This window comes from Mustela erminea, chromosome 4, assembly GCF_009829155.1.
Source record: "Mustela erminea isolate mMusErm1 chromosome 4, mMusErm1.Pri, whole genome shotgun sequence".
NCBI lineage: Eukaryota > Metazoa > Chordata > Mammalia > Carnivora > Mustelidae > Mustela > Mustela erminea.
Window position 1 is genome coordinate 107,122,370 of NC_045617.1, and position 25,268 is coordinate 107,147,637.

At 34.3% G+C, this 25,268-nt stretch overlaps 1 protein-coding gene across 1 annotated transcript in view; it reads right to left on the reverse strand.

Annotated features, from left to right (window-relative positions):
• The window catches only part of EYS (eyes shut homolog), a 1,637,266-nt gene that overhangs the window by 1,085,047 nt on the left and 526,951 nt on the right, over positions 1-25,268 (reverse strand). Inside the window, 1 exon segment of the mRNA XM_032341352.1 lies at positions 6,499-6,644. Within this exon segment, the coding sequence (XP_032197243.1) occupies positions 6,499-6,644 (146 nt within the window).

Consider the following 25,268-nt stretch of genomic DNA (forward strand, 5'->3'; position numbering starts at 1 on the left):
AGGAAGAGACAAATTAATAATTAAGTGGTACAATGATTAGACAGTGAAAATTGCTATGCAGGAATAAAGGAAGGAGCTAGAGAAAAACAATATTATTTTTATGTAATGTAGATAGGTCTCTAAGAGAAACTCATGTTTGAGATCTGATGAAATAAAGGAGAAAACTATGCTCATATCCAAGGAACACGTTTCATACCTAGAAAGAACAGTCAGTCAACTGGGGGATTTAGGACGAATGTAGTAGGAAATGAAATTGGAGAGGTAGCCAGGCACCAGGCTGATACAGGATCTGGTAGGGCAAAGTAAGGAGTATATGTTACATCCAAAGCATCATGGGAAGCACTGGAGTATTCTGAAGTTAAGAGTGATCTTTTTTATATTTTTAAATGATCACTCTTGGTGCTGGGGAGGGATATATTTTAATATACTTTAATGCAACAAGAATGAAATACAAAAAGTAGTTAAGATATTATAGTCAAGGCAAGAGATGATGGTAGCTTGGATGAAAGTGTTTATAACGCAGATTGTAAGAAATGGTTAATTAAAATACATTTTGATTGGGGCACCTAGGTGGCTCAGTCCTTAAGTAGCTGCCTTCGGCTCAGGTCATGATCTCAGGGTTCTGGGATAGAACCCCACATTGGGCTCCCTGCTCAATGGATGGCTGATTCTCCCTTTCCCACTCCCCCTGCTTGTGTTCCCTCTCTCACTGTCTCTCTGTCAAATGAACAAATAATATCTAAAATAAGAAAAAAATATATATATATCTGGGAGGAGAGTATAGCCAGTGGGACCTGTTGATGGACTTTAGGGTGAAGTATAAATAAATAGTCAAAAATAACTCCATGATTTTGGTCCAAGAAACTGGTGAACAATGATGCCATTCACTTAAGTAGAAAACATTGGTGGTAAAGCAGGGTTAACGTAAATCCTTAGAACTGGGGAATCAGATGTCATATGGACATCTAAATGGAAATGTTTGAGTATATGGGAGTTCAGGGAGAAGCTAGAACTCATGTAACAAATTAGGTATTCCATATATGTATGGTACTTAAAAACATGGATGAAACCACGTATCAATGGACATATCTAGAGAAAGGAGAGCACAAATGAAGTTCTGAACATTTAAAGGAAACAAGATACTAGTAACTGGAAATATGGAGTCCAAGATTAGAAAGTGTTTAAGTAGAAGGCATGAGTAAAATGCTACTGATAATATACCTAGCATGAGGAGAAATAATTTGCATTAGAATTTGGCAGTGTGGGGCTAACTGGTGACCTCCAACAAGAAATGTTTAATTTTAGTCTTAGGATTAAAAGCATGATTTAGAAATGGGTTTGAAAAAGAAAAAGAAGTGAGGAAATGGGCACTCAATATAGGCAATGGATTTTGATAATACTGTTTAAAGAGAGAGAAAATAGAACTAGTTTAACAGAAGTATGAAGGAGAAAAATTAAAAATTAGGTGAGAAAGAAGTAAATATTAGTATTTACATGCTGGTAGTAGTGACATAGTATGGAGGGAAGAATTTATTTATTTATTTATTTATTTATTTATTTTTTATTTTAAAGATTTTATTTATTTATTTGACAGAGAGATATCATAAGTAGGCAGAGAGGGAGAGGGAGAAGCAGGCTCCCTGCTGAGCAGAAAGCCCGATGTGGGGCTCAATCCCAGGACCTTGAGATCATGACCTAAGCCGAAGGCAGAGGCTTAACCCACTGAGCTACCCAGGTGCCCCTGGAGGGAAGAATTTGAATTACACACAAATGGTATTAATGAATAATACTTCTTGAAAGACTGTGTACTTGCTAGAGATGATATCCCTCTGTTTATTTCCCCAAAGTTCCACTAACACACAATCACTTTATAGTACACTTTCACTAGAGGTTTGAGGTAATAATTTAAAGCAATTGGAGGGGCACCAGTGTGGCTCACTTGGTTAAGTGTCTGCCTTCAGCTCAGGTCATGATCCCAGGGTCCTGGGATGGAGCCCAGCATTGGGATCCCTGCTCAGCAGGGAGTATGTTTCTCTCTCTGATCCTTCCTCCTGCTCTACTCTTTCTTGCTATTTCTCTCTCTCTCTCTCTCTCTCTCTCTCTCTCAAAAATAAATAAAGAAAATCTTGAAGCAATTAGAAAAAAAAAAAAAAGGTTGAATTTTATATATTGCTCTCCTAAAATGTGTTGGCTATTTCTAACAAACAGAACTAACTGGCCCTAAGTTTCTGGTTTATCAAAATCTTGTCAAGCATCTTTCCCTGCTGCTGATCCTTATCTCCATCTCCATTTCTTTCCAGGAAAGCCAGTGAAAGGGAAAAGGCCCATCAGTAATGACATATCAGATTTCTCCAATAAAATAGATGGCATTTCTGCTCACTCACATTTGAGGACTTTTCATTCACTCAGAGTTTTTGATTAGCATTTTACTGGTTCTCTTTTAGATATTAACTGGTAGACTGGGAGTATTTCATATTAAAACACACACACACACACACACACACACACATACACACAAACATTCTCTCCTATACAGAGATACAAGAAAAAAAGAGAAAACATACACTGAGGAAAAAATCAAATTTGGAAACTAAGATAATGCAAATGCTAAAATAACTGAAAATCTTGTAACTATTGCTATAGAGAAAAAGGAAAAAAGAAAACTTCTTATCAATAAAATTTATGCCCAAACATATTAGACAAGAGCAAGCTTTTGGTAGTTAAAAATGAAAGTAAAAGTTCTTTAACAATATTATAAAGATATTAGAAAAAACAAGTCTATCAAAATGAGGAAAAATAAAATAAAACTAAAAAAGGAAAACTGATATGGTTATAATTATATTAATGGTGACATTCTGACGAAAAATTGTTTGATATAACCATTTTGAGAGGAAGTAGTGGGAAAAAACATGTATAAATTGGTGAATGGAAAAACTGGTAACATAGCTAAATATTTTCTATTGATAAAATTATTCAGATAATGTGAAAAATTGAAAAAAAATAAATAAATAGCAGTATAAGCATGCTATGTAGAAATATGAAAGCAAGTGGCTCCTGGGTGGGTTAGCTGATTAAACATCTAACTCATTTTTGGCTCAGGTCACAATTGTGGGTCATAAGATCAAGCCCTAAGTTGGGTTCCATGCTCAGCACAGAATGTGCTTGAGATTTCTCTCTCTACCTCTCTCTCTGCTGCTACATCCTGCTCATGCTTTCTCTCTAAAATAAATAAATAAATAATTAAAAATATATATGTGACAGTAAAAAACAGAGAAATATTTAATAATACTGAAAGCAGTTGCTTCTGGGAGCAAGTTTGTTATATTTTCTGTATTTGCCCTAAAATATTATCCCCCGACTCCTCACCCACTTTAAGTGTAATCATGGCTAAGTACAGGGTCTACATTACACATAGGTTGGAAGTGAAAGCATTTTGAGGAATATGCAAATCCTCAAAACCTTGAACTTGTATTAGTCTTTGTGCACAATGTCTATTTTTTTCCTAGTTAGCAGACTAGACTGCCAACTACAACTAAAATTCTTAGATGTTTCTCTGCTTGATTTGTGATGTGATGATATTTTCAATATATTTTTATATACACATTATAAAGATTCTAATATCCTCCTGAAGTATCAAAGCTTCTTCAGTGGTTTAACCTCTTCCTTTAATAGTCCAGTTATATAAAAATATAAAAATCTGTTATCAGGGAAATATTCTCATCTTTATAGGTTATTAAGTTTTAATTTTGATTCTTCATCTGTCTCTCTCAATCTACCATTTTATTTATACACATATGTATGTGTGTACTAAATGGCACATCAATCTTAAACCAAATCAGTTTTCCCATGGCCTTCCCTGACTGCTCTGTTTAAATTTCCCTCTATAACTCCTCACATTACTCCAGCCCCCTATAATTATTTTCATACACAACTTTTCTCATGGCAATTAATATCATTTTCCATGTATCATGCTATAATTCTCCCAGATCTATCTATATTAGGGAGAGAGTTAATATGAATCAATTATTTTTATGGTTATAGCTTTCTAGTAGAAGTATGAGAATTCAATCCTCCAACCCTTCAAGGGAGTTGCCAGTCTCTGACATACCTGGCCTAAAATGACAGCTAAATCATTTCAGAATTGACTGTGTCTACCCAGACACCTTGGCTATCCCAACTAGTGCCTAGTAAATTCACCTGAATGATCATACTAAACCATCTAACCAGGTATGAAAACCCACTTTTACAATGGCAAGTGAGGTGGGTATTTGTAACTTTCCAATAAATCTTGAAATTAAGAAGAAAGCCCATTCTTTAATATGAGAAGCCTCTCTCCTTCCTCAAGTTACTGCCCATTTCTTGCTTCCTTCTTAAACAAATAAAAATCTTCCTTTAATAAATTGTGCATATTCATTCTCAGCAATATAATTTTCTTACATTCTCTCCTAAATCCACTTCAAACAGAATTCTTCACTCTCCACTCCAGCCAAACTGCTTCCTTGACAATGTCATTAATGACATTTGCATTGCTTCTCCAATGGTCAGAACTTAGTCTTTATTTTATTTGACCTAAAAATAACATTTGACACTGTTGTTCATTCTCTCTACTTGAAAGAATTTATATGTCTTTCTGCATTCCATTTGTCCTTTTTTTTCTTCCTGTATCACTATCTACTCTTTTCAATTTCCTTTATCGGTTCTTCTTTCCCTCATGGACCCCTAAATATTGCAATGCCCATGGGCTCAGTCCTTGGTCCTTTTCTCTGTTCTATCTACATTCACTTCCTTTTTGATTCTATCCAGTATTATAATTGTACATCTGATGACTCCCAAAATTTACATTTCCGTTCCAGACTATGTCACACAGCCAACTGTGTACTAAACTTTTCCATAGGGCTGTCTAATTGGCAAATTGACCTTAAATTTTGAAACAACACTGAATATATTAGCTTTCAATAAAAATAGAGAAGTTGTGAAAATAAATATAAAAAGAACATGTTAATCCTTCAAACTTTACAATGAATTTAAAATAACAGAACAATGTGTTACATCAAATAATTTTATAAAATGTGTTTCTCATTCATATTAAGCTCAGTGTCTCATTTCTTATTTTAACAGTGTTAGCAAGCAAGGAGCAGAAAACAACAGCATGGTGAATGGCATCGTGAGTTTGTATCTATGGTCCCAAACAAACATATTCCAAGAATTTGGAATATGATGGGCAACATGACATTCAGAAAGAATACTATTCTATTGCTAAAATTTATTGCCTCTTACTTATGTAATAATATCTGTAGGGGCACCTGGGTGGATCAGTGGGTTAAAGCCTCTGCCTTCAGCTCAGGTCATGATCCCAGCGTCCTGGGATCAAGTTCCAGGGTTCTAGGATCGAGCCCTGCATCAGGCTTTCTGCTCAGCAGGGAGCCTGCTTCCCTCTCTCTCTCTGTCTGCCTTTCTGCCTACTTGTGATCTCTATGAAATAAATAAATAAATAAAATCTTCAAAAATATCTGTAGATAAGAGTTTATTTATTTATTTTTTAAATTTAAGCCGAGACTTTTGTGCATGTAACCATTGTTACCAAGGTAACCTTCTCTGATGCCATCAGAATTCCTCAAGAAAGACACTTGCATATTTTTTGTTCAGGTCACTTGACTTTTCCTTGCCTTATGATCATTTACTCATGGAAATGCTTCTAATTTTTTCTTTATCAGTTTTGCTTTCCAATCTTATTTCTATTTTTCTAGTATTTTTTTATTCCTGTAAACATAGAATGTAATATTAGACACACTTAACTAGTTTCCCTCAGGAAAGGAAACTGAGAGAACCCAGTGGTGTAAAATTCAGACATTAATAAATTGAACTTGAGATTTCAAAACACTTTTTGCTGGACTCACATAATTAATACTGGTATACAAAAATAATAAAACTTTTTGTATTTCATAAATGCGGTTTCTCAGCAGAAGTTTAGAGGGCTAATGCATTTTCCTTTCCATTACTGCTTGATGGTTTTTGCCTTTAAGTTTAGGTAGCATTTGTGTTGTGGAATAACAGATATTATGAAAGCTAATTCCAAATTATACTTTTCTGGTAGAACTTTAAATTCACAATGGCTCTGATTTCTGGCATGTATGTACATTTAAAAGAGCTAATCTTATTATATTAATTTTTGCATAAATGATGACAGTATTATTTCTCTTAGATTATTGATACACTGACACTTCTCTGTATTATAATATAAACATAATTCAGATCAATTCAAAATGCATGAAAGTGTAAAATACCTTGTAATATAATACATATACTTCTTAGCTGTTAGCATGATAGATTAAAAAGCATAACTTTTGTTTTTATTAATTTCTTTTATGAAACAGTCTCTTGCACTTCCTGTCCTGCTTGCATATGCCAGGTTATTTTGGGTTCTGGAGAGTAAATATAAGGTTGCCATTTATTCACAGATCCAATATGTTAATAAAGGCAGGGCAGGTAGAGGTTTACCTGTATAACCAGGAGCACAGAGGCAGCTATATCCACCAGTTCTGCTGACACAATCTTCTCTATCCAGACAAAGTGAGATTTTGCATTTGCTCATATCCAATTCACACAAAGGTCCATGGTACCTTGGCTCACAATTACACACAGATCTAGATTAAAGTCAGAAAATGAGAAATCATATGTTAACAAAAAGCATTTCATTATATACATAATTTATATGTATATATTAAATTTTAGCCATTTAACTTAATTTAAATAATATTTTCTTTTCATTTCTTTTCCTTGGAGAAAATTTAATTCATCTTGTTGGTTCACAACCTGGAAAGTTACCCAAGTGAAATTTGAAACTGATCCCCATGCAAGGCAAGGAGACCCAGAAGAAAGAGGTAAGCCACTCCAAATTGGTGGGTGACAGTTTTAATAAGAAAAGTGACTTGCATTCGAGGCTTGTTTTGGGTACCCTCAAGAAATAGATTTTTGCATTCACTCCCCAAATCTTAAATGTTTATATAAAGTCATTAATGAGGTTGTCATATGTACAGTCCAGAGGGTGTCAATAACATATTACTCTTTCAAGACTTTGCCACTGAAGTGGTTCCTAAATGGGAATAGTGGACAGAGCATACATTCCATGGACAAGGTAGAGAATGAGGTGCCTTCTAACTGCCAGGATCCAGTTTGCAGGTCAACACAAGGTCATGTCCTCTCAATGACTTATTTAATGACCTTCTAGATATTTTTTCCATTGAATGTTCTTTATGTGAGAATTTGTATTTGGGTAAATAATTACTTTGATAATTACTTTGATAATACAAATAATTACTTTGATAATACTTTGATAAGTACTATCAAGCTTAATTCTGTACTATATATTTTATTATTATATAAATATAAATATTTAACTATATCCTATGTTAAAAATTGAAGATTACCCTGTCCATTGATTGAATGATGTTTCTGATATGGAATCCTTTCTGGTTAAATTAAAAAGATCATTTTAGCAGAAACAATCTCATTATTGCTTAATTATATTGACAGATGTTGGAGAAATTAGATGTAATTCAATGATTAGACATCAGGTTCAAAGTATCATGTACTTAATAGAAGCAGTGACTCCTAAGAGCCTTGCCTTTGAGAATGGATTCCAGAAATTTCAAATGAAATTCCTTTCACTAACCAACTCTCCCCTCTTTATCTTAAGCATCAGTCTCTGATGAATCTGAGTTACCAAGTTCAGATATGTCCTCCGGACTTTAGCTTGTAAATGTTTCTTGCTCCTATGTGGATTTCTTTTTATTGATTCAGATCCTGTCTCAAAGGGCTTTTGATTCTTTCCTTTATAGTCTATGCTGTAGCAACAATCTATATAACTATATGTGGCATAATCACCCTGAATTTATTTTTAGTCTATTCCTGGATATTGTGCTGAACATGTTTTTAATCTCAATATCTAGTCATTCTGTATCTATTTTCCAGAAGACAGAAGACTAATTCCCCTGAGATGGAATTGTGACTAGTGTTAATTATACATATGTAAAATAACATCAGTAAAACAACTGCCAAATAATGACAAGCCAATAAATAATGCTAAGAAGAGAAAACAATAATCTTTTTTCTGTATTCATAGAAAAATACTAATTAAAACATAAAAGTAATTTCCATAGATAAAATTAAATTGAGAGAAAATGCACCTAGAAAAACAGGTTCTAAGTAGTTTTTGTTTTCTTTCTCCTTCTGAATAAAACTGCCTTACCAGGTTTTCTTGTAATGCTTTTGAAATAGATTTTTTTCTTCTTTTGAAGAAACCCTATTTTAACAACTTTTAAAACACAAATATGCATATATTTTAAATATATTGTCTCGAAGCAACAATTAAGACCATGAAATTTTAATATATTTTGATAAAATGGAAATTTTTTATTTAAATTCAAGGACTTATTGCAAAAGTTTTAGTGTAATTAAACTTAAATAGGTTAAGGTATTAAACAATTTTGTTCAAATTTCCTTTACTTTGATAGTGACCTAAAATTTTCCAGATAGGTATTCAAGATACTTTTCCAAAACTAAAATGAGTTTAAGCAGGTGACTTCTAAAGAAAATTCAGTACATTGAAAAACAGTAGAGGTAAAGAAGAGTAACTTTATTTTACATAAAGTGATATTGCCATAATGAAAGGGGAAGGAAAAATGCAAGGTAATCACAGGAACTTGTAGCTCTAAAATGAGGCCCTGCTTTACATTATTCTTAACACTATTCTTTTATCATGTTTTTATCTTATTTCAGATGAGAAAGAAGTTAATTAGTAGAGAAGCTTTTTTTTTTTTGCTTCTAGAAAGCTGTTATTTTAAAATATACCATTATATTGATTAACTTACACTATAAGATTCAATATCTAAATTTTAATGGGAGTTTTAATTTAATCTTTTTTGAGAATTTTAATTTTAAAATGCACTTATAGCATTAAGATTTCATATATAAAACATATTCAGCAAGATGGTGGAGGAATAGCCAACTGAAATGACATCAGGTCTCAGGAGTTCAGCTAGAGAGTTATCAAACCATTCTGAATACCTATAAACTCAACAAGAGATAGAAGAGAAGAAAAGCAGCAATTCTAGGAACTGAAAAACGACCACTTTTGGGAAGATAGGATGTGTGTAGAAATAAATTCGAAAAAACAGGAAGACAGATCGTGGAGGGAGCGGCTGACTCCTGGCAAGTGGTGGAGCAGCAGAACACAAAATCAGAACTTTTAGAAGTCTGCTGCACTGAGAAACATCACTCTAGAGGCTAAGAGGAGGTGGAGCCCTCATGGAGACAGTGTGCTCTCAGGACCCAGACTCACAGAAAGACTGGGGGGGGGGTGGCTCTGAGTGTGGCAGAGCTGTCAGGTATCAGAGCAGGGAACCCGACTATGGAGATGGAGCTGAGGAGTGAGCTCTCCACTAAGGGGACCTTAAAGGTTTAAGGGTACCTTAAACTGTGATCCAAGGCACAGTCAGACCACTGTTCTTCAAGCAGGGATCCCACAAGTGGCAGATTTGGAGAGACTCCCTCCTTCCTCCTCTGGGAGAAGCAGTGTGGGAGTGCGTGGCAGGAATCTGGTGGGATTGGAGACTCCAAATGGGGCTGTGCACCAGAGATATACACACTCAGTCACAGACCAGGTGAGCTCAGAGTGCAGCTGGAGACCAGGGAGATGGGAGGGTTTGACTGTTTTTCTCTAAGGGCACACTGAGGAGTAGGGCTCCAAGGTCTCAGCTCCTCTGGGTCAGAGATTGAGAGGCCGCCATTTTCATTCTCATTCTCCAAACCTCTATGTAAAGCATTCAGGGAACAAAAGCTATCAAGAGCAAACCTTGAGACTCATGGCAACAGACTCCTCCCCCAGAAGATCTGCAAGAACATCCAACCAAGACCAAACTCACCAATCAAGGAGAACAGTAGAACTCCGCAGGAAGGGGAAAGCAACAGAAAGTATTCATGGCTTTTCTGCCAAGCTCCTTTATTTATGAAAAGGTCAATTTTTTTTTATTTTATTTTTTTCTTATTCCATTTTTTAAAACGTTACCTCTTTCCTCTTTTAATGTTTTTTAACTAGTTTATCTTAACAATAACTTTTAAAAAAAATCTTTTAAAATCTTCATTGTTATAGTCATATTTCATCCTTTCGTTGTATTAAACCTGTTTTTGTGTATACATATAGGGTTTTTTTTTTCTTTAAAATTTTGGGATACAATTTCTTCTAACAGATCAAAATATACCCTAAATCTAGCACATGGCTTTGTTCTAGTCTCCAGTCTGATCAGATTGTCTCTTCTGTTTTTCTTTTCTCTTTTCCAATTAACTTACCAATCCTTTTTTAGATATTTTTTTTTAATTTTCATCTTTACAGTCATATTACATCCCTTGATCGTGCTTAGGCTATTCTTTAAAATTTTAGGAGGTAGTTTCTTCTAAAAGACCAGAATACACCCAAAATCAAGTGGGTCAAGTGGGTGGATCTGTTCTATTCACCAATCTAATATATATATATATTAGATTGGTGAATATATATATGTATATATACATATATATATGTAAAATTAGATATATGTATATCTTATATACTGTATATAAGAAAAAAGATATATATATATATTTTCCCCCCTTCTGTTCCCCCCAGTTTTGATCTCTTCTGATTTGGTTACAGTACATTTCACTGGGGTCTTTGCCACCTTTTTAATATTTTATTCTCTTGTCCATATATTCTTATCTGGATAAAATGACAAGGTGGAAACCTCACCACAGGAAAAAAGAACAAGAGGCAGTACCAATGGCTAGGGACCTAATCAATATGGATATTAGTAATATGTCAAGAATAGAGTTCAGAATGATGATTCTCAAGGTGCTAGTTGGGCTCAAAAAAGGCATGGAAAATATTAGAGATACTCTTCCTGGAGAAAAAAAGAACTAAAATCTAATCAAGTTGAAATAAAAAAAGGTATTAATGAGGTACAATAAAAATGGAGTCTCTTGAAGCTAGGATAAAAGAGGCAGAAAAGAGAATTAGTGACATAGAAGACCAAATGATGGAGAATAAAGAAGCTGAGCAAAAGAGAGACAAACAACTACTGGACCACAAAGGGAGATTTTGAGAGATAAGTGAAACCATAGGACAAAACAATATTAGAATAATTGGGATTCCAGAAGAAGAAGAAAGAGAGAGAGGAGCAAAAGGTATACTGGAGCAAATTATAAAAGATATATTTCCTATTTTGGCAAAGGGAACAAGCATCAAAATCCAGGAGGCACAGAAAACCTCCCTCAAATCAATAAAAATGGGTCCATACCCCATCATCTAATAGTAAAACTTACAAGTCTTAGTGACAAAGAGAAAATCCTGAAAGCAGCTCAGGACAAGATTGGCAGCAGACCTATCCACAGAGACCTGACAGGCCAGAAAGGACTGGCATGATATATTCAGAGCACTAAATGAGAAAAATATGCAGCCAAGAAAAATATGCAGCCAAGAATACTATAAGCAGCTAGGCCGCCATTGAAAATAGAAGGGGAGATAAAATGCTTCCAGGACAAACAAAAACTAAAAGAATTTGCAAACACCAAACCAGCCCTACAGGAAATATTGAAAGGGGTGCTCTAAGCAAAGAGAGATCCTAAAAGTAGTAGACCAGAAAGGATCAGAGACAATATACAGTAACAGTTAACTTACAGGCAATACAATGGCACTAAACTCTTATCTTTCCATAGTTACCCTGAATGTAAATGGGCTAAATGTCCCAATCAAAAGACACAGGGTAGCAGAATGGAAAAACAAAACAAAACAAAACAAAAACCATCGATATGCGGTCTATAAGAAACTCATTTTATACCCAAAGACACCTCCATATTCAAAGTGAGGGGGTGAAAAACAATTTACCATGCTAATGGATATCAAAAGAAAGTTGGGGTGGCAATCTTTATATCAGACAGATTAGATTTTAAGCCAAAGACTATAAGAGATGAGGAAGGACACTAAATCATACTTAAAGTGTCTGTTCAACAAGAGGATTTAATAATCATAAATATCCATGCCCCTAACACAGGAGCAGCTAATTATATAAACCAATTAACAACAAAATCAAAGAAACACATCAACAATAAGACAATCATAGTAGGAGATTTTAACATCCCTCTGACTGAAATGCACAGATCATCCAAGCAAAAGATCAACAAGGAAATAAAGGCTTAAAATGACACATTGGACCAGATGGCCATCACAGATATATTCAGAACATTCCATCCCAAAGCAACAGAATGCATATTCTTCTCTAGTGCACATGGAACATTCTCCAGAATAGACCACATCCTGGGTCACAAATCAGGTCTCAACCAGTAGCAAAAGACTGGGATAATTTCCTGCATATTCTCAGACCACAATGCTCTGAAGCTAGAACTCAATCACAAGAGGAATGTTGGAAAGAACTCAAATACATGGAAGCTAAAGTGGATCCTACTAAAGAATAAGTGGGTATACCAAGAAATTAAAGAAGAACTGAAAAAAAAATTCATAGAAACAAATGAAAATGAAAACACAACTTTTCAAAATCTTTGGGACAAAAAAGGCAGGCCTGAGAGGAAAGTATATAGCGATACAAACCTTTCTCAACAAACAAGAAAGGTGTAAAGTACACAACCTAACCCTATACTAAAGGGGTTGGAGAAATAACAGCAAAGAAAGCCTATACCCAGCAGGAGAAGAGAAATCAGAAAGATCAGAGCAGAAATCAATAAAATAGAAACCAAAAGAACAGTAGAACAAATCAATGAAACTAGAAGCTGGTTCTTATAAAGAATTAAGAAGATTGCTAAACTCCTGGCCAGATGTATCAAAAAGAAAAGAGAAAGGACTCAAATAAATAAGATCATGATTGAAAGAGGAGAGATCAGAAGCAACACCAAAGAAGTATAAACAATTACAAGAACATATTATGAGCAACTCTACACCAGCAAATTTGGCAATCTGGAAGAAATGGATTCATTCCTAGAGACATAAAAACTACCACAACTGAACAAGGAGGAAATAGAAAACCTGAACAGACCCATAACCAGTAAGGAGATTGAAGCAGTCATCAAAAATCTCCCAACAAAAGAGCCCAGGGCCAGATGGCTTCCAAAGGGAATTCTACCAAATATTTAAAGAAGAATTAATACCTATTCTCCTTAAACTATTCCAAAAAATAGAAATGGAAGGAAATCTTCCAAGCTCATTTTATGAGGCCCACATTACCTTGATCCCAAAACCAGACACAGACCCTGTCAAAAAGGAGAATTACAGACCAACATCCTTGATGAATACAGATGCGAAAATTCTCACCAAATACTAGCCAATAGGATCCAACAGTATATTAAAAGGATTACTGACCACGACCAAGTGGGATTTATTCCTGGGCTGCAAGGTTGGTTCAACATCCACACATCAATCTATGTAATATAATACATTAATAAAAGAAAGAAGAACCATATGATATTCTCAATAGATGCTGAAAAAGCATTTGACAAAGTACAGCATTGTTTCTTGATCAAAACTCTTCATGTGTAGGCATTGAGGATACATACCTCAATATCATCAAAGCCATCTATCACAAACCCACAGCTACTATCATTCTCATTGGAAAAATCTAAGATCTTTCCCCCTAAGGTCAGGAAAACATGGCAGGGATGTGCACTATCACCACTGCTATTCAACATAGTACTAGAAATCCTAGCTTCAGCAATGACAACAAAAAGAAATAAAAGGCAACCAAATTGGCAAAGAAGAATCAAACTCTCACTCTTTGCAGATGATATGATGCTTTATGTGGAAAAACCAAAAGACTCCACTACAAAGCTGCTAGAACTTATACAGGAATTCAGTAAAGTGTCAGGATATGAAATCAATGCACCGAAGTCAGTTGCATTTCTATACAACAACAGCAAGACAGAAAATAATGAAATTAAGAAGTCAATCCCCTCCCCGCAAAAAAAGAAGTTGATCCCATTTATAGTTGTACCCCAAACCATAAGATACCTAGGAATAAACCTAATCAAAGAGGCAAAGACTGTATACTCAGAAAACTATAAAGTACTCATGAAAGAAATTGATGAATACACAAAGAAATGGAAAAACATTCCTTGCTCATGGATTGGAAGAACAAATATTATGAAAATGTCTATGCTACCTAAAGCAATCTACACATTTAACACAATCCCTATCAAAATCCCCATCAATTTTTTTTTCAAAGAAATGAAACAAATTATCCTAAAATTTATATGGAACCAGAAAAGACCCCCAAATAACCAAAGGAATCTTGAAAAAGAAAGCCAAAGTTGGTGGCATCACCAATCAATTCCAGACAAAGTTGTCATCATCAAGACAGTATGGTACTGACACAAAAACAGACACATAAATCAATGGAACAGAATAGAGAGCCCAGAAATAGACCCTCAACTCTATACTATGCTCCTGCTTTGACAAAGCAGGAAAGAATGTTCAGTGGAAAAAAAGACAGCCTTTTCAACAAATGGTGTTGGGAAAATTGGACAACCACATGTAGAAGAATGAAACTGGACCACTTCCTTACACCACACACAAAAATAGACTCCAAATAGATGAAAGACCTCAGTGTGAGACAGGAATCCATCAAAATTCTTGAGGACAACACAGAGAGCAACCTCTTCAACTTCAGCCACAGCAACTTCTTCCTAGAAGCATCACCAATGGCAAGGAAAGCAAAGCAAAAATGAACTATTAGACTTCATCAAGATCAAAAGCTTTTACACATCAAATGAAATAGTCAACAAAACCAAAAGACACCTGACAGAATGGGAGAAGATATTTGCAAATGATGTATCAGATAAAGGGCTAGTATCCAAAATCTATAAAGATCTTAGCAAACTCAACACCCAAAGAATAAATAATCCAACCAAGTCATGGGCAGAGGACATGAACAGACTCTTCTGCAAATAAGACATACAGATGGTCAACAGACACATCAAAACGTGTTCCACATCACTTGGAATCAGAGAAATACAAATCAAAACCACAATGAGATACCACTTCACACCAGTCAGAATGGCTAAAATTAACAAGTCATGAAATGACAGATGCTAGTGAGGATGTGGAGAAAGGGGAACCCTCCTCCACATGGTGGGAATGCAAGCTGGTGCAACCATTCTGGAAAACAGCATGGAGGTTTCTCAAAAAGTTGACAACAGAGCTACCCTATGAGCTGGTAATCGCACCACTGGGTATTTACCCTCAAGATACTAATGTAGTAATCCAAAGGGGTATGTGCACCCAAATATTTATAGCAGCAATGTCCACAATAGCCAAACTATGAAAAGAACCTAGATGTCCATCAACAGATGAATAGATAAAGAAGAAGTGGTAAATATATATACAATGGAATACTATGCAGCCATCAAAGGAAATGAAATCTTGCCATTTGCAATGACATGGATGGAACTAGAGGGTATTATGCTGAGCAAAATAGGTCAATTAGAGAAAGACAATTATCATATGATCTTCCTGATATGAGGAATTTGAGAGGCATGGTGGGGGGTTAAGGGGGTAGGGAATGAAAAAAATGAAACAATATGGGCTCGGGAAGGAGACAAACCATAAGAGACTCTTATTCTCACAAGAGGGTTGCTGGGGGGAGAGGAGGTAGGGAGAGGGTGGTCGGGTTATGGACGTTGGGTATGAGGGTATGAGATATGGTGAGTGCTGTGAAATGTGTAAGCCTGACGATTCACAGACCTGTACCCCTGGGCAAATAATACATTATATGTTAATAAAATAATTAATAAAAAAGAAAATAAATAAATAAATAAATTTTTTAAAAAAGGTTTCATATATATTTCTTCCAAAAGATCATTTTATAAAAGTAGAATATAAAACACAAAAACTACAAACTGTTGCAGGAGAAACTTCATGATTAGAACATGTTAGCCTATGTTACAGCTATTCAAATTTTGAGAAAACTTATAATGCATTTTAAAATAATTTCTATCTCTTTCTTGTGATTCTATACTGCATTCCTGAACCACAGTTCTTTAAAATAATGTCATTTCTTAATCTAAAAATGAACATGGATTTATATTTGTAACATGGATAAGGATTCTCACACTAAAATTTTGTGAAAAACTTAAAGTTCAATAAACCCTTTAGATAATATTTAGAAATTTCAATCAGTTGTAAGGTATGTAAAACTAACCATCTGTTCTTTTATAATTTTTTAATGGATAAAGGCATAATTATGTATACAAACATACATAAGGTAAAGTAAATACATTTGTAAAATTTGCGTCTGGAAAACCCACCAAATTTAATATTAATCTAAGAGAATATTTTTTTTAAAGATTTTATTTATTTAGTTGACACAGAGATCACAAGGAGGCAGAGAAGCAGGTAGAGAGAGAGGAGGAAGCAGGCTCCCTGCTGAGCAGAGAGCCTGATGCGGGGCTTGATCCCAGGACCCTGAGATCATGACCTGAGCCAAAGGCAGAGGCTTAACCCACTGAGCCACGCAGGTGCCCCAATCTAAGAGAATATTGAACATGCGATGGTATGTATAGTTCATTTATTCTTTGTTTTAACTTAGCAACTTTAAGATGGTTTAAAGTACTATATATTCTGTGTATCTCAAGCAAAAGAAGAAGAAAAAGTAAACCAACTTTTTTCTACCCAAAATACTTGCTTCATAGAAGAGTGATTATCTTTAACATAGTCTTTATATGTCATTATTATAATTTTACTACACATGGCTGTTGAAACAGTGGGGTATGTAAAAGTGTTCAGTAGAATATAAGTCATTTGGACTAATAAATGGTTTCTAGGCAAACAATTTACAGAAGAATGTACAGATTTTTGTCTCTTCATTAAATATACTTTAGCCACTCATTTTCAACTTTTAACAGTAAAGAGCTGCTAAATTCATGAACATCACATACCAATTGGTCCTAATATTCTTGTTGATTATGATCTGTGTGTGATAATCACATCAGTCATTTGGAAATTTTTCTTTTTCTATATTCTTTGAATGAATAAGACACTGCTAATTGTTCTGGTGAATTCTTTCCTTAGCTGTAAAATTTTCATAGTTCAATATTATTGTCAGTGATCTAAGTAAACTGATGACTGTGGCTTTATAAAGACATTAGTTCTATTGATAACATATGCTATCAAATGTCAGAAAATGTCAATTGTAGTGTCCAGTTTCACAATAGTTTGTAGTTCAACTGGGGCTCTCACATCTCAATAATTCATCTTTAAATACTATAATTAGGATTTAGTATTGATTATTTCAGGCCTCATTTTCAATAACCAAAGGAGAGAATAGAACAGATTAAAAATATAGATGTAATAATAAGTACATTAAATAATAATTACAATTTTTAATATTTTCTTGTGTGTCTATAATTTGTACTAAACATACAATTGGTTTTAAATAAGTTGTTAGATTACTTCAAAATTTTTAATTATAAGTTAATATCAATATGCTAAAAACACACTGAAAATGCTTTATATCAAAAAACATATTCTTGGAAAACAGATGGGATATGAAAATGTGATTACTTATTTTTTAGCTATTGATTTTTTTTTTGTCTTTGGAAGATTTTAATGCACTGAAATGGTTTTTAATTATAACATTTTAAACAAGTAATTTTCTGAGAACAGAATAATCAACACCCATATACCCATCATCCATATTTAACACATCTCAATGTTTTTCTATTTTGCTGAATAGTTTTAAGGAAAATGTGTAAAACATATTTGAAAACCCTTTGCATACATCAAGATTCATTTTTCATTCCTTTACAGTGAGAGGAAATCACCATTCTTAGATTGATGTGCATTCTTCCAAATATGTGTTATAATTTCATTAAATATATATTAGTGTCTCCAAAATGAAATAATTGTGTATAAATCTAATAATATATGTACATGATTCATATGAGGAAAACTATACAACTCTGATGAATGAAACCAAAGAAAAATTAAATAGATACTTCATGTTCATGGATAGGAAAACTAAATTGTCAAGATGTTAGTTCTGCCCAATGTAATCTCTAGATTCAATGAAATCCCAATCAAAATCCTAGCAAGTTATTCTGTGCATATTAATAAAACAATTCTAAAGATTATAGGGCAAATCAAAAGACTCAGAATTCAATGTTGGAGAACAAATCTGAAGGATTGACACTACCTGACTTTAATACTTATTATAAATCTATAGTAATCAAGATAGTGTGGTTTTGTCAAATGAATAAACAAATAGATCAATGGAACAGAACATGGAGGTCAGAAATATACCCACATAAATACTGTCAATTGATCTTTGATAAATACACAAAGGCAATTCAGTGGAAAAATGTTTTTCAACATATGGTATTGGAACAACTGGACATCCACATTGAAAATTTTTAAAAAAATCTAGATACACACCTTAAACTCTTTGTTAAATTACCTCAAAATGGATAAAATACTCAATAAAAAATGTAAAATTATAAGAACTCCCTTAAGAAAGGAGAAAATCTTGATGATGTTGGGTCTGGTGTCTTTTTAGAGATGACACCAGGATATGATCCATGAAAGAAAGAATTGATAAGATGGGCTTAATTCAAAATTCTGTTCCGTGAATGCCAAGAAAAGTCACAGGCTGGAAGAAGATATTTGCAAAAGACACATCAAACAAAGGATTATTATCCAAAATAGACAAATACTAAAAATTCAACAATAAGAAAATAAACAATCCAGTTTTAAAAATAGGCTCATGATCTTCTTATTGTAAAATGATTTTATTTATTATTTGACAGAGAGAGAGAGAGAGCACAGGCAAGGGAAGTGGCAGAGGGAGAGGGAGAAGCAGGACCCCTGCTGAGCAAGGAGCCCGATGTGGGGCTTGATCCCAGGGTTCTGGGATCATGATCTGAGCTGATGGCAGTTGGTTAACTGACTGAGCCACCCAAGCAAAAATGGGCCCATGATCTTAATGATACCTCACCGAAGAAGTCCTATTGATGTTAAATAAGCATACAAAAAGATGTTCCACATAATATGTCATGAGGTAAATGCAAATCAAAACAATGAGATACCACTACACACCTTTTAGAATGGCCCAAATCCAGAACACTGACAGCACAAAATGCTCATAAGAATGTGAAGCAACAGAAGCTGTTTTTTTTTTTTTTAATATTTTATTTATTTATTTGACAGAGAGAGAGAGAGAGAGATCACAAATAGGCAGAGAGGCAGGCAGAGAGAGAGTGGGAAAGCAGGCTTCCTGCTGAGCAGAGAGCCCCATGCGGGCTCGATCCCAGGACCCCAAGATCATGACCCGAGCCAAAGGCAGAGGGGTCAACACACTGAGCCACCCAGTCGCCCCCCACCCCTTTTAAAAATATTTATTTGAGAGAAAGAGTGAGCAAGAGAGAGCACAAGCCATTGGGAGAGGCAGAAGGAGAAGCAGACTTCCCCCACTATCAACATTCCCCACCAGCAGTACACTGTTTTACAATTGATGAACATACAGTGACATATGAAATATCATTCAAAGTCTATAGTTTAGACTAGGGTTCATTCTTAGTGTAACTTCTATGAGTTTTGACAATGTATAATGGCATGTATTCATTATCATAATATTATACATAATAGCTTCACTGCCCTAAATATCCTTGAGATCCACCTATTTATCCTCCGTATTCTCTAATTCCTGGAAACCATGATCTCTTAAATGTTCTGCCTTTTCTAAATTGTTATGTAGTTGGAATCATATTGTATGTAAGCTTTTATAGATAAACTTCTTTCACTAGGTAATATGCATTTAAGTTTCCTCCATGTGTCTTCATGGCCTGATAGCTCTTCTTTTTTTTTTTTTTTAAAGTGCTGAATAATATTCCATTGTCTGAACATACAACAACTTATTTATTCATTCATTTACTGATGGCCATCCTGGTTGCTTCCAAGTGTTGGCAATTACGAATAAGGCTGCTATAAACATCTGGGTATTGGTTTTTTGAGTGGACATAAGTTTTAACTCATTTGGATAAATACCAAGTAGTGTGATTTGTGGATTATATTGTAAATTTTGCAAAAATCTGCCAAATTCCTAAGTAGCTTCCATTTCTTTATTATCCACAGGGAAATCACCTTAGGGGTCCAAATATTTCCTGCTTATTATATAATCATCTTCAAATGATGTCTCTGAATAGTCACCTCCATTTCCTTTCTTACATTTCAAATTTTTCAGGAAGGCCTCCGAAAAAAGATGATGGCATCAGGTGGATTCAACACTAATCTGGTAGTTAAAAGTCATATCCAGAAGCCTCCATCATCTGTTTCTTATCAGGAAGAGGCTGGTTCAGTTATGGTTCAGTAAGTATATTGTATTGTTTTCCTATACATGAGCCAAGCTTGAGGATTAATATTGACAAAAACTCTTCAGCAATCTGCATGTTGGTTGCCAGATTGTTCACCATTAGTATTTGGTTATTTTCCATCAAGCTTTTTTTTTAGGATATTCTCAGTTTGAGAAAGAGTTTGATGTCATCAGCTAGATTGAAGAGTCAAAATCAACTTTATAATCAATTCAGTTTTCTCTAAATAAACTCATAGTTCTTTGACCATAAGAGTTATCTTTTAAGAAGAGGGCATTTTTGGCTGACTTCCTCCTTTAACTCTTTGAGATCTCATACTGGAACTTAGAAAACTGGTCTTTAGAAGCCATATGATTAAGTGATGTGAAAAACCTTCATTTATATTTGTAAAATCCTTTTAATTCTACTATTCATTTTATTGTCGTCTCTGACTTAGCTAGCTCCTAAGTCTCATGCAGGGCAAATTAGGAATGCCAGGCAGTTAATGCCCCATGCTTCAGTCTACATGTTCTTTGTAAGCTTATTTTCAAGTCACTAATCCTATCTTCTGTTAGTTGATAGCATTTTTTATCTTAATTCTTTACCACTCTTCTTCCTAGCCACAGCTTCATCATGGGAAGAGTGTTTGCCCCACATTTTCAGGCATGGCTACAGTTATTTTTCTGCATGTGATCTATAGGTAAGGATGAGAGGCACTATCTCAGAGTCTAGGGCTTAACAGAGTTTGCCTGTTTTTTTTGCTTGTCTTCTTGAACTTCTGCAACTCTGTGAAAACATGCTAATCCAATAAAAATGAAAGACACTTGGAGCACAGCCATTTCAGCTGACTTCTTTTTCCTCAGCTATGTCCCTGAGAAACTTAGATGAACCCCATCTATATTAGAGCCAAATACCAATAAACCACAGATGTGAAAATATTAATAAGTAATAATTATTTTTAAGCACCAAGTTTTCAGTTTCTGTTGAACAATAACAGCAAACCAGTATAGCCCATATAGTAACTCTGAAGGAGTTCATACCCCCATAGACAAAGGATAGATATAGCAAAAGAACTTAAATCTCTGAATTCATTTTAATCTCCATTAGTGATAGAGGCTAAACGTCTCCTGTTTAATCTCCATTAGTGATAGAGGCAAAACGTCACACAAGCCTTCCTCTAAATGCTGGTGAAGGAATTCATTTATAAAATATTTCATTTTCCCTGGCCCACTTCTCAGCATTTCTCTTTGGTTCCAGTGGACAAAAGGGGTTAGATTCCAATGTTGCTGACGAGAGATGGAAACACTTAACTGGGAACATCTAGCCTATAACCTAGAAGAGCTGCATAACTCCAAAAATCTGTATGTCACAAAGTTGGGGAGCATGTGTGGGACTGACCCTAAGGTAGTCAGACCAAAGGAGAATAAATATAAAACTTAAATGAGTTAAACTTATTGACATGGATGAGAGAGAAGTTTCAATGTGCTACTATTAGCATCTGGGTATGGTGTTAAATTGGCTAATCAAACACAGGACTTACTTTTAGCTTAGATTGGTGAGGCAGAAGTGCCAGAGTGTTCTTGGTATATATTATAAGGAGCTGCTCATAGGCTTATTGTTATGGAAATGTTTGAATGGATCTATCATGAGTAAGCTGTTCAGTTAGCCTTCCAATTTTTATCTCAAGAGAGTACAGGAGGGTATTTCTATCTCCTAGGAAGAAATTACATTCACCCAGGAGGAATTCCATTCACCAAAATCAAGAACAGGTTCATGAGGGGGGCATTAGTGTCTTGATGAACTCTAGGGTGATTATCCTTTATAGGCTGGGGATAATGCGAGATGGTACAGTAAAATTGGGTTCCCTGATATAAATTAGAATAATGGGATCCAAGAATGGATAAAAACTGTTGATTATGTATGACTGTCAGATTAAAAAATGAGCAAATATCCCCATAAATCAGAGAAACAGATGGTCATTGGTGGATTGATTCAGACATCCTTGACAATGACAATGGCAATGACAGTGACAGGATTCTACAAAATAAAATCTATGGGCAATCTGCTATGGTACTATTCACATGTACAGAATTAAATATGCAGGTCTGAAGGATAGTATAATTCTATATATGTAAATATATAGAATTAAGTACACTATTTAATTTGCTTTGTAGGGATTCCTAGCCTCTTACAAAATTTCAGACCTATGCTTTGTCATGGACTCAGTGCTTCAACTGAAGAATAGTAGGTCCTTTTGAAGAAGGATCTTGACATATAGTCACAGGCTTTCCATGTATTTTCCTGAAGCTTTTTCAGAGGGTTCTGAGACCATTTACCACTATGATTGTTCACTGATTAATGATATTCAGGCCTTTTAGGAGTCTTTAGATAATGGCCCTGAACTTATGCTTATCTTTGAAATACCACTTTCCATCAGTAGGAGTGAACAATTATTTAGGTCTGGTAGATGGATCATAAATCTATCTTTTATTGTTTTTTGTTTTGTTTTCCTTCACAGTCCCTGAATATATAGTGTAGTCATTATACTTAGTAACAGAATCTCCACATGGGAATAAGAGCTATTATGCAGAATACCAACTGGGAGATCTTGAAATGTCCCTTTAGATTTATCAAGATTTTAAATTGAAAGCAATTCTGTATCCATATAGGACTTCTAGTGATTAGTGTCCCCTTCAAAGGCTTTGGAGTTCCAGGGGAGGTTATTCAAAGCATGTCTCCATTTACTTCACTAGATTGGACAGTACAAAAGCCAGGTGGCCACAGAAAATAATAGAAATAATAGAAGATTATCAGAAACCTAAGCAGGTTGTGATATAAATTGTGAGAGGAATTCTAGATGTTAGATCTCTATTAAGATAATCAAATATATCCCTTGGTGTCTGGAGAGAAACGGTGACCCGGCAAATGAGTCTTATTCATCCTAATCAATGTGTATCCAGTTGAATTTGTCCAACTGTTATTTTTTGAAAGATATTTTAAAAGATCTAATGAAGATATATCAATTATCTTCAAATTGATCTACAAATTCAATAATATTCCAATAAAAATTCTACCAATCTTTCTTTCTTTGTTTAGATGTAAGGATTTATACAATACATGTTGATTGTAACAGAACAAAACTGTCAAAAATAACTAAAGCTTTCTAAAGGAGATAAAAATATGAGATTTCTTGCCTTACCAGTATTGAGATATTTCAAAGGTAAGTAATTAAGATTTATGGTACTGACACACGAACAGCTAATTGAACTAAGGAAACAGAATAGAGGCAAAGAAATAGACATATTTGTATATGGGGACTTGTTCTGCAACCAAGAAAGCAATGCAGATCAGGCCAAGCAGTAAGTAACAGATGAAGTTATTCAATACATATAGCAGGCACAATTAGTTAATCATATGCAAAAATGAACTTAAAAATCCTACATAGACACACACACACACGCACACATGCATGCAAAATTTCCAGATAAATTAATTTAATTAGAAAGGGTGAAACTTTAAATATTTCAAAAGGAAATATAAGCAAGATTCTTTTGTCCTAGAATAAACTTTTTAAAAAATATTGAACCACTCTTGAATCCCTGGAATAAATCCTACTTGATTATGGTGAATGATTCTTTTTAAAGTATTACTGGATTGAGTTGCTAATTTTAATGTATTATTGGATTGAGTTGCTGTTGAGGATTTTTGTAACTATGTTCATTGGAGACATTGACCTTTAGTTTTCTTTTCTGTGTGTTGTCTTTATCTGTTTTCGTTATCAGGGTAATGCTGGCTTCATAGAATGCATTTGGAAGTTTTCTTTCCTCTTCTATTTTTTGGAAAAGTTTGACAAGAATAGCTAATTGGTTCTTCTTTAAGTAGAGTAAACATTTTTAAATGAGATAAAAAGGCAAACCATAAGCAAACTGATTAATTTGATTACATTAAAATTAAAGCTTAGCACTCAAAACTTATCATAGAGGAGGTAAAATGTCAATCTACAATCAATAGAAATATTTTCAGTAAATACAACTAATAAAAGTAGTAATAACCAAAATATATAAAGATTCTTACAAATCAATAAGAAGAAAACATAAATGGGAAGATGCCATAAATAGGCATTTCTAGAAAGGAAAAATTAAACTTCTTAAAATGGATGAAGGAATGCTTAAACTCATAAGTTATGATGGGAACTCAGGAAAAAAAAAAACAAAGATATATAATTTTACACACAGCAGATAAGCCCAAATGGAATATCTAAGAATATAAATAGGGACACTTACCCATTTTCATTAAGAGTGTGAATATTCCATTTTCAAAGTAAAATGGATAAAAATGATATAATACATGTGAAAACATCTACCCAATGATCCAACTATTCCATTTCTAGGTATGAAATCTAAAGTAACACTAGCACTTGTGTACTTGGGGAGATATTTGAAAACCTTAAGAGTATTATTATCACTAAGAAAGAAGAGTCAAATAACCCAGATATCTATGGCCAGAAGACTGATAAAGAAATGTTGACACATATTTAAATGGAATATTGTACAACAGTTATAAATGAGTAACAGATGCAGAAATGTCATATTCAACATAATGAATTATTTCTGAAGAATATTATTTCAGGTATATTAAATGCTAACTAAGTGTTTTGTTGAGGTGGGCATACAAATAGTTAATACTATATATTAAAGGCAACAGATGGGTCAAATAGGTGATGGGGATGAAGGAGGGCACTTGTGAGGAGTACCAGGTGTTGTATGGAAGGGTTGTATCAGTATATTATATGCCTGAAACTAATATTACACTGCACTAACTGAAATTTAAATAAAAACTTAAACATAAAATCTTTGTTCAACAACAAAAAAATTCAGGATATTCAATATGGTTGG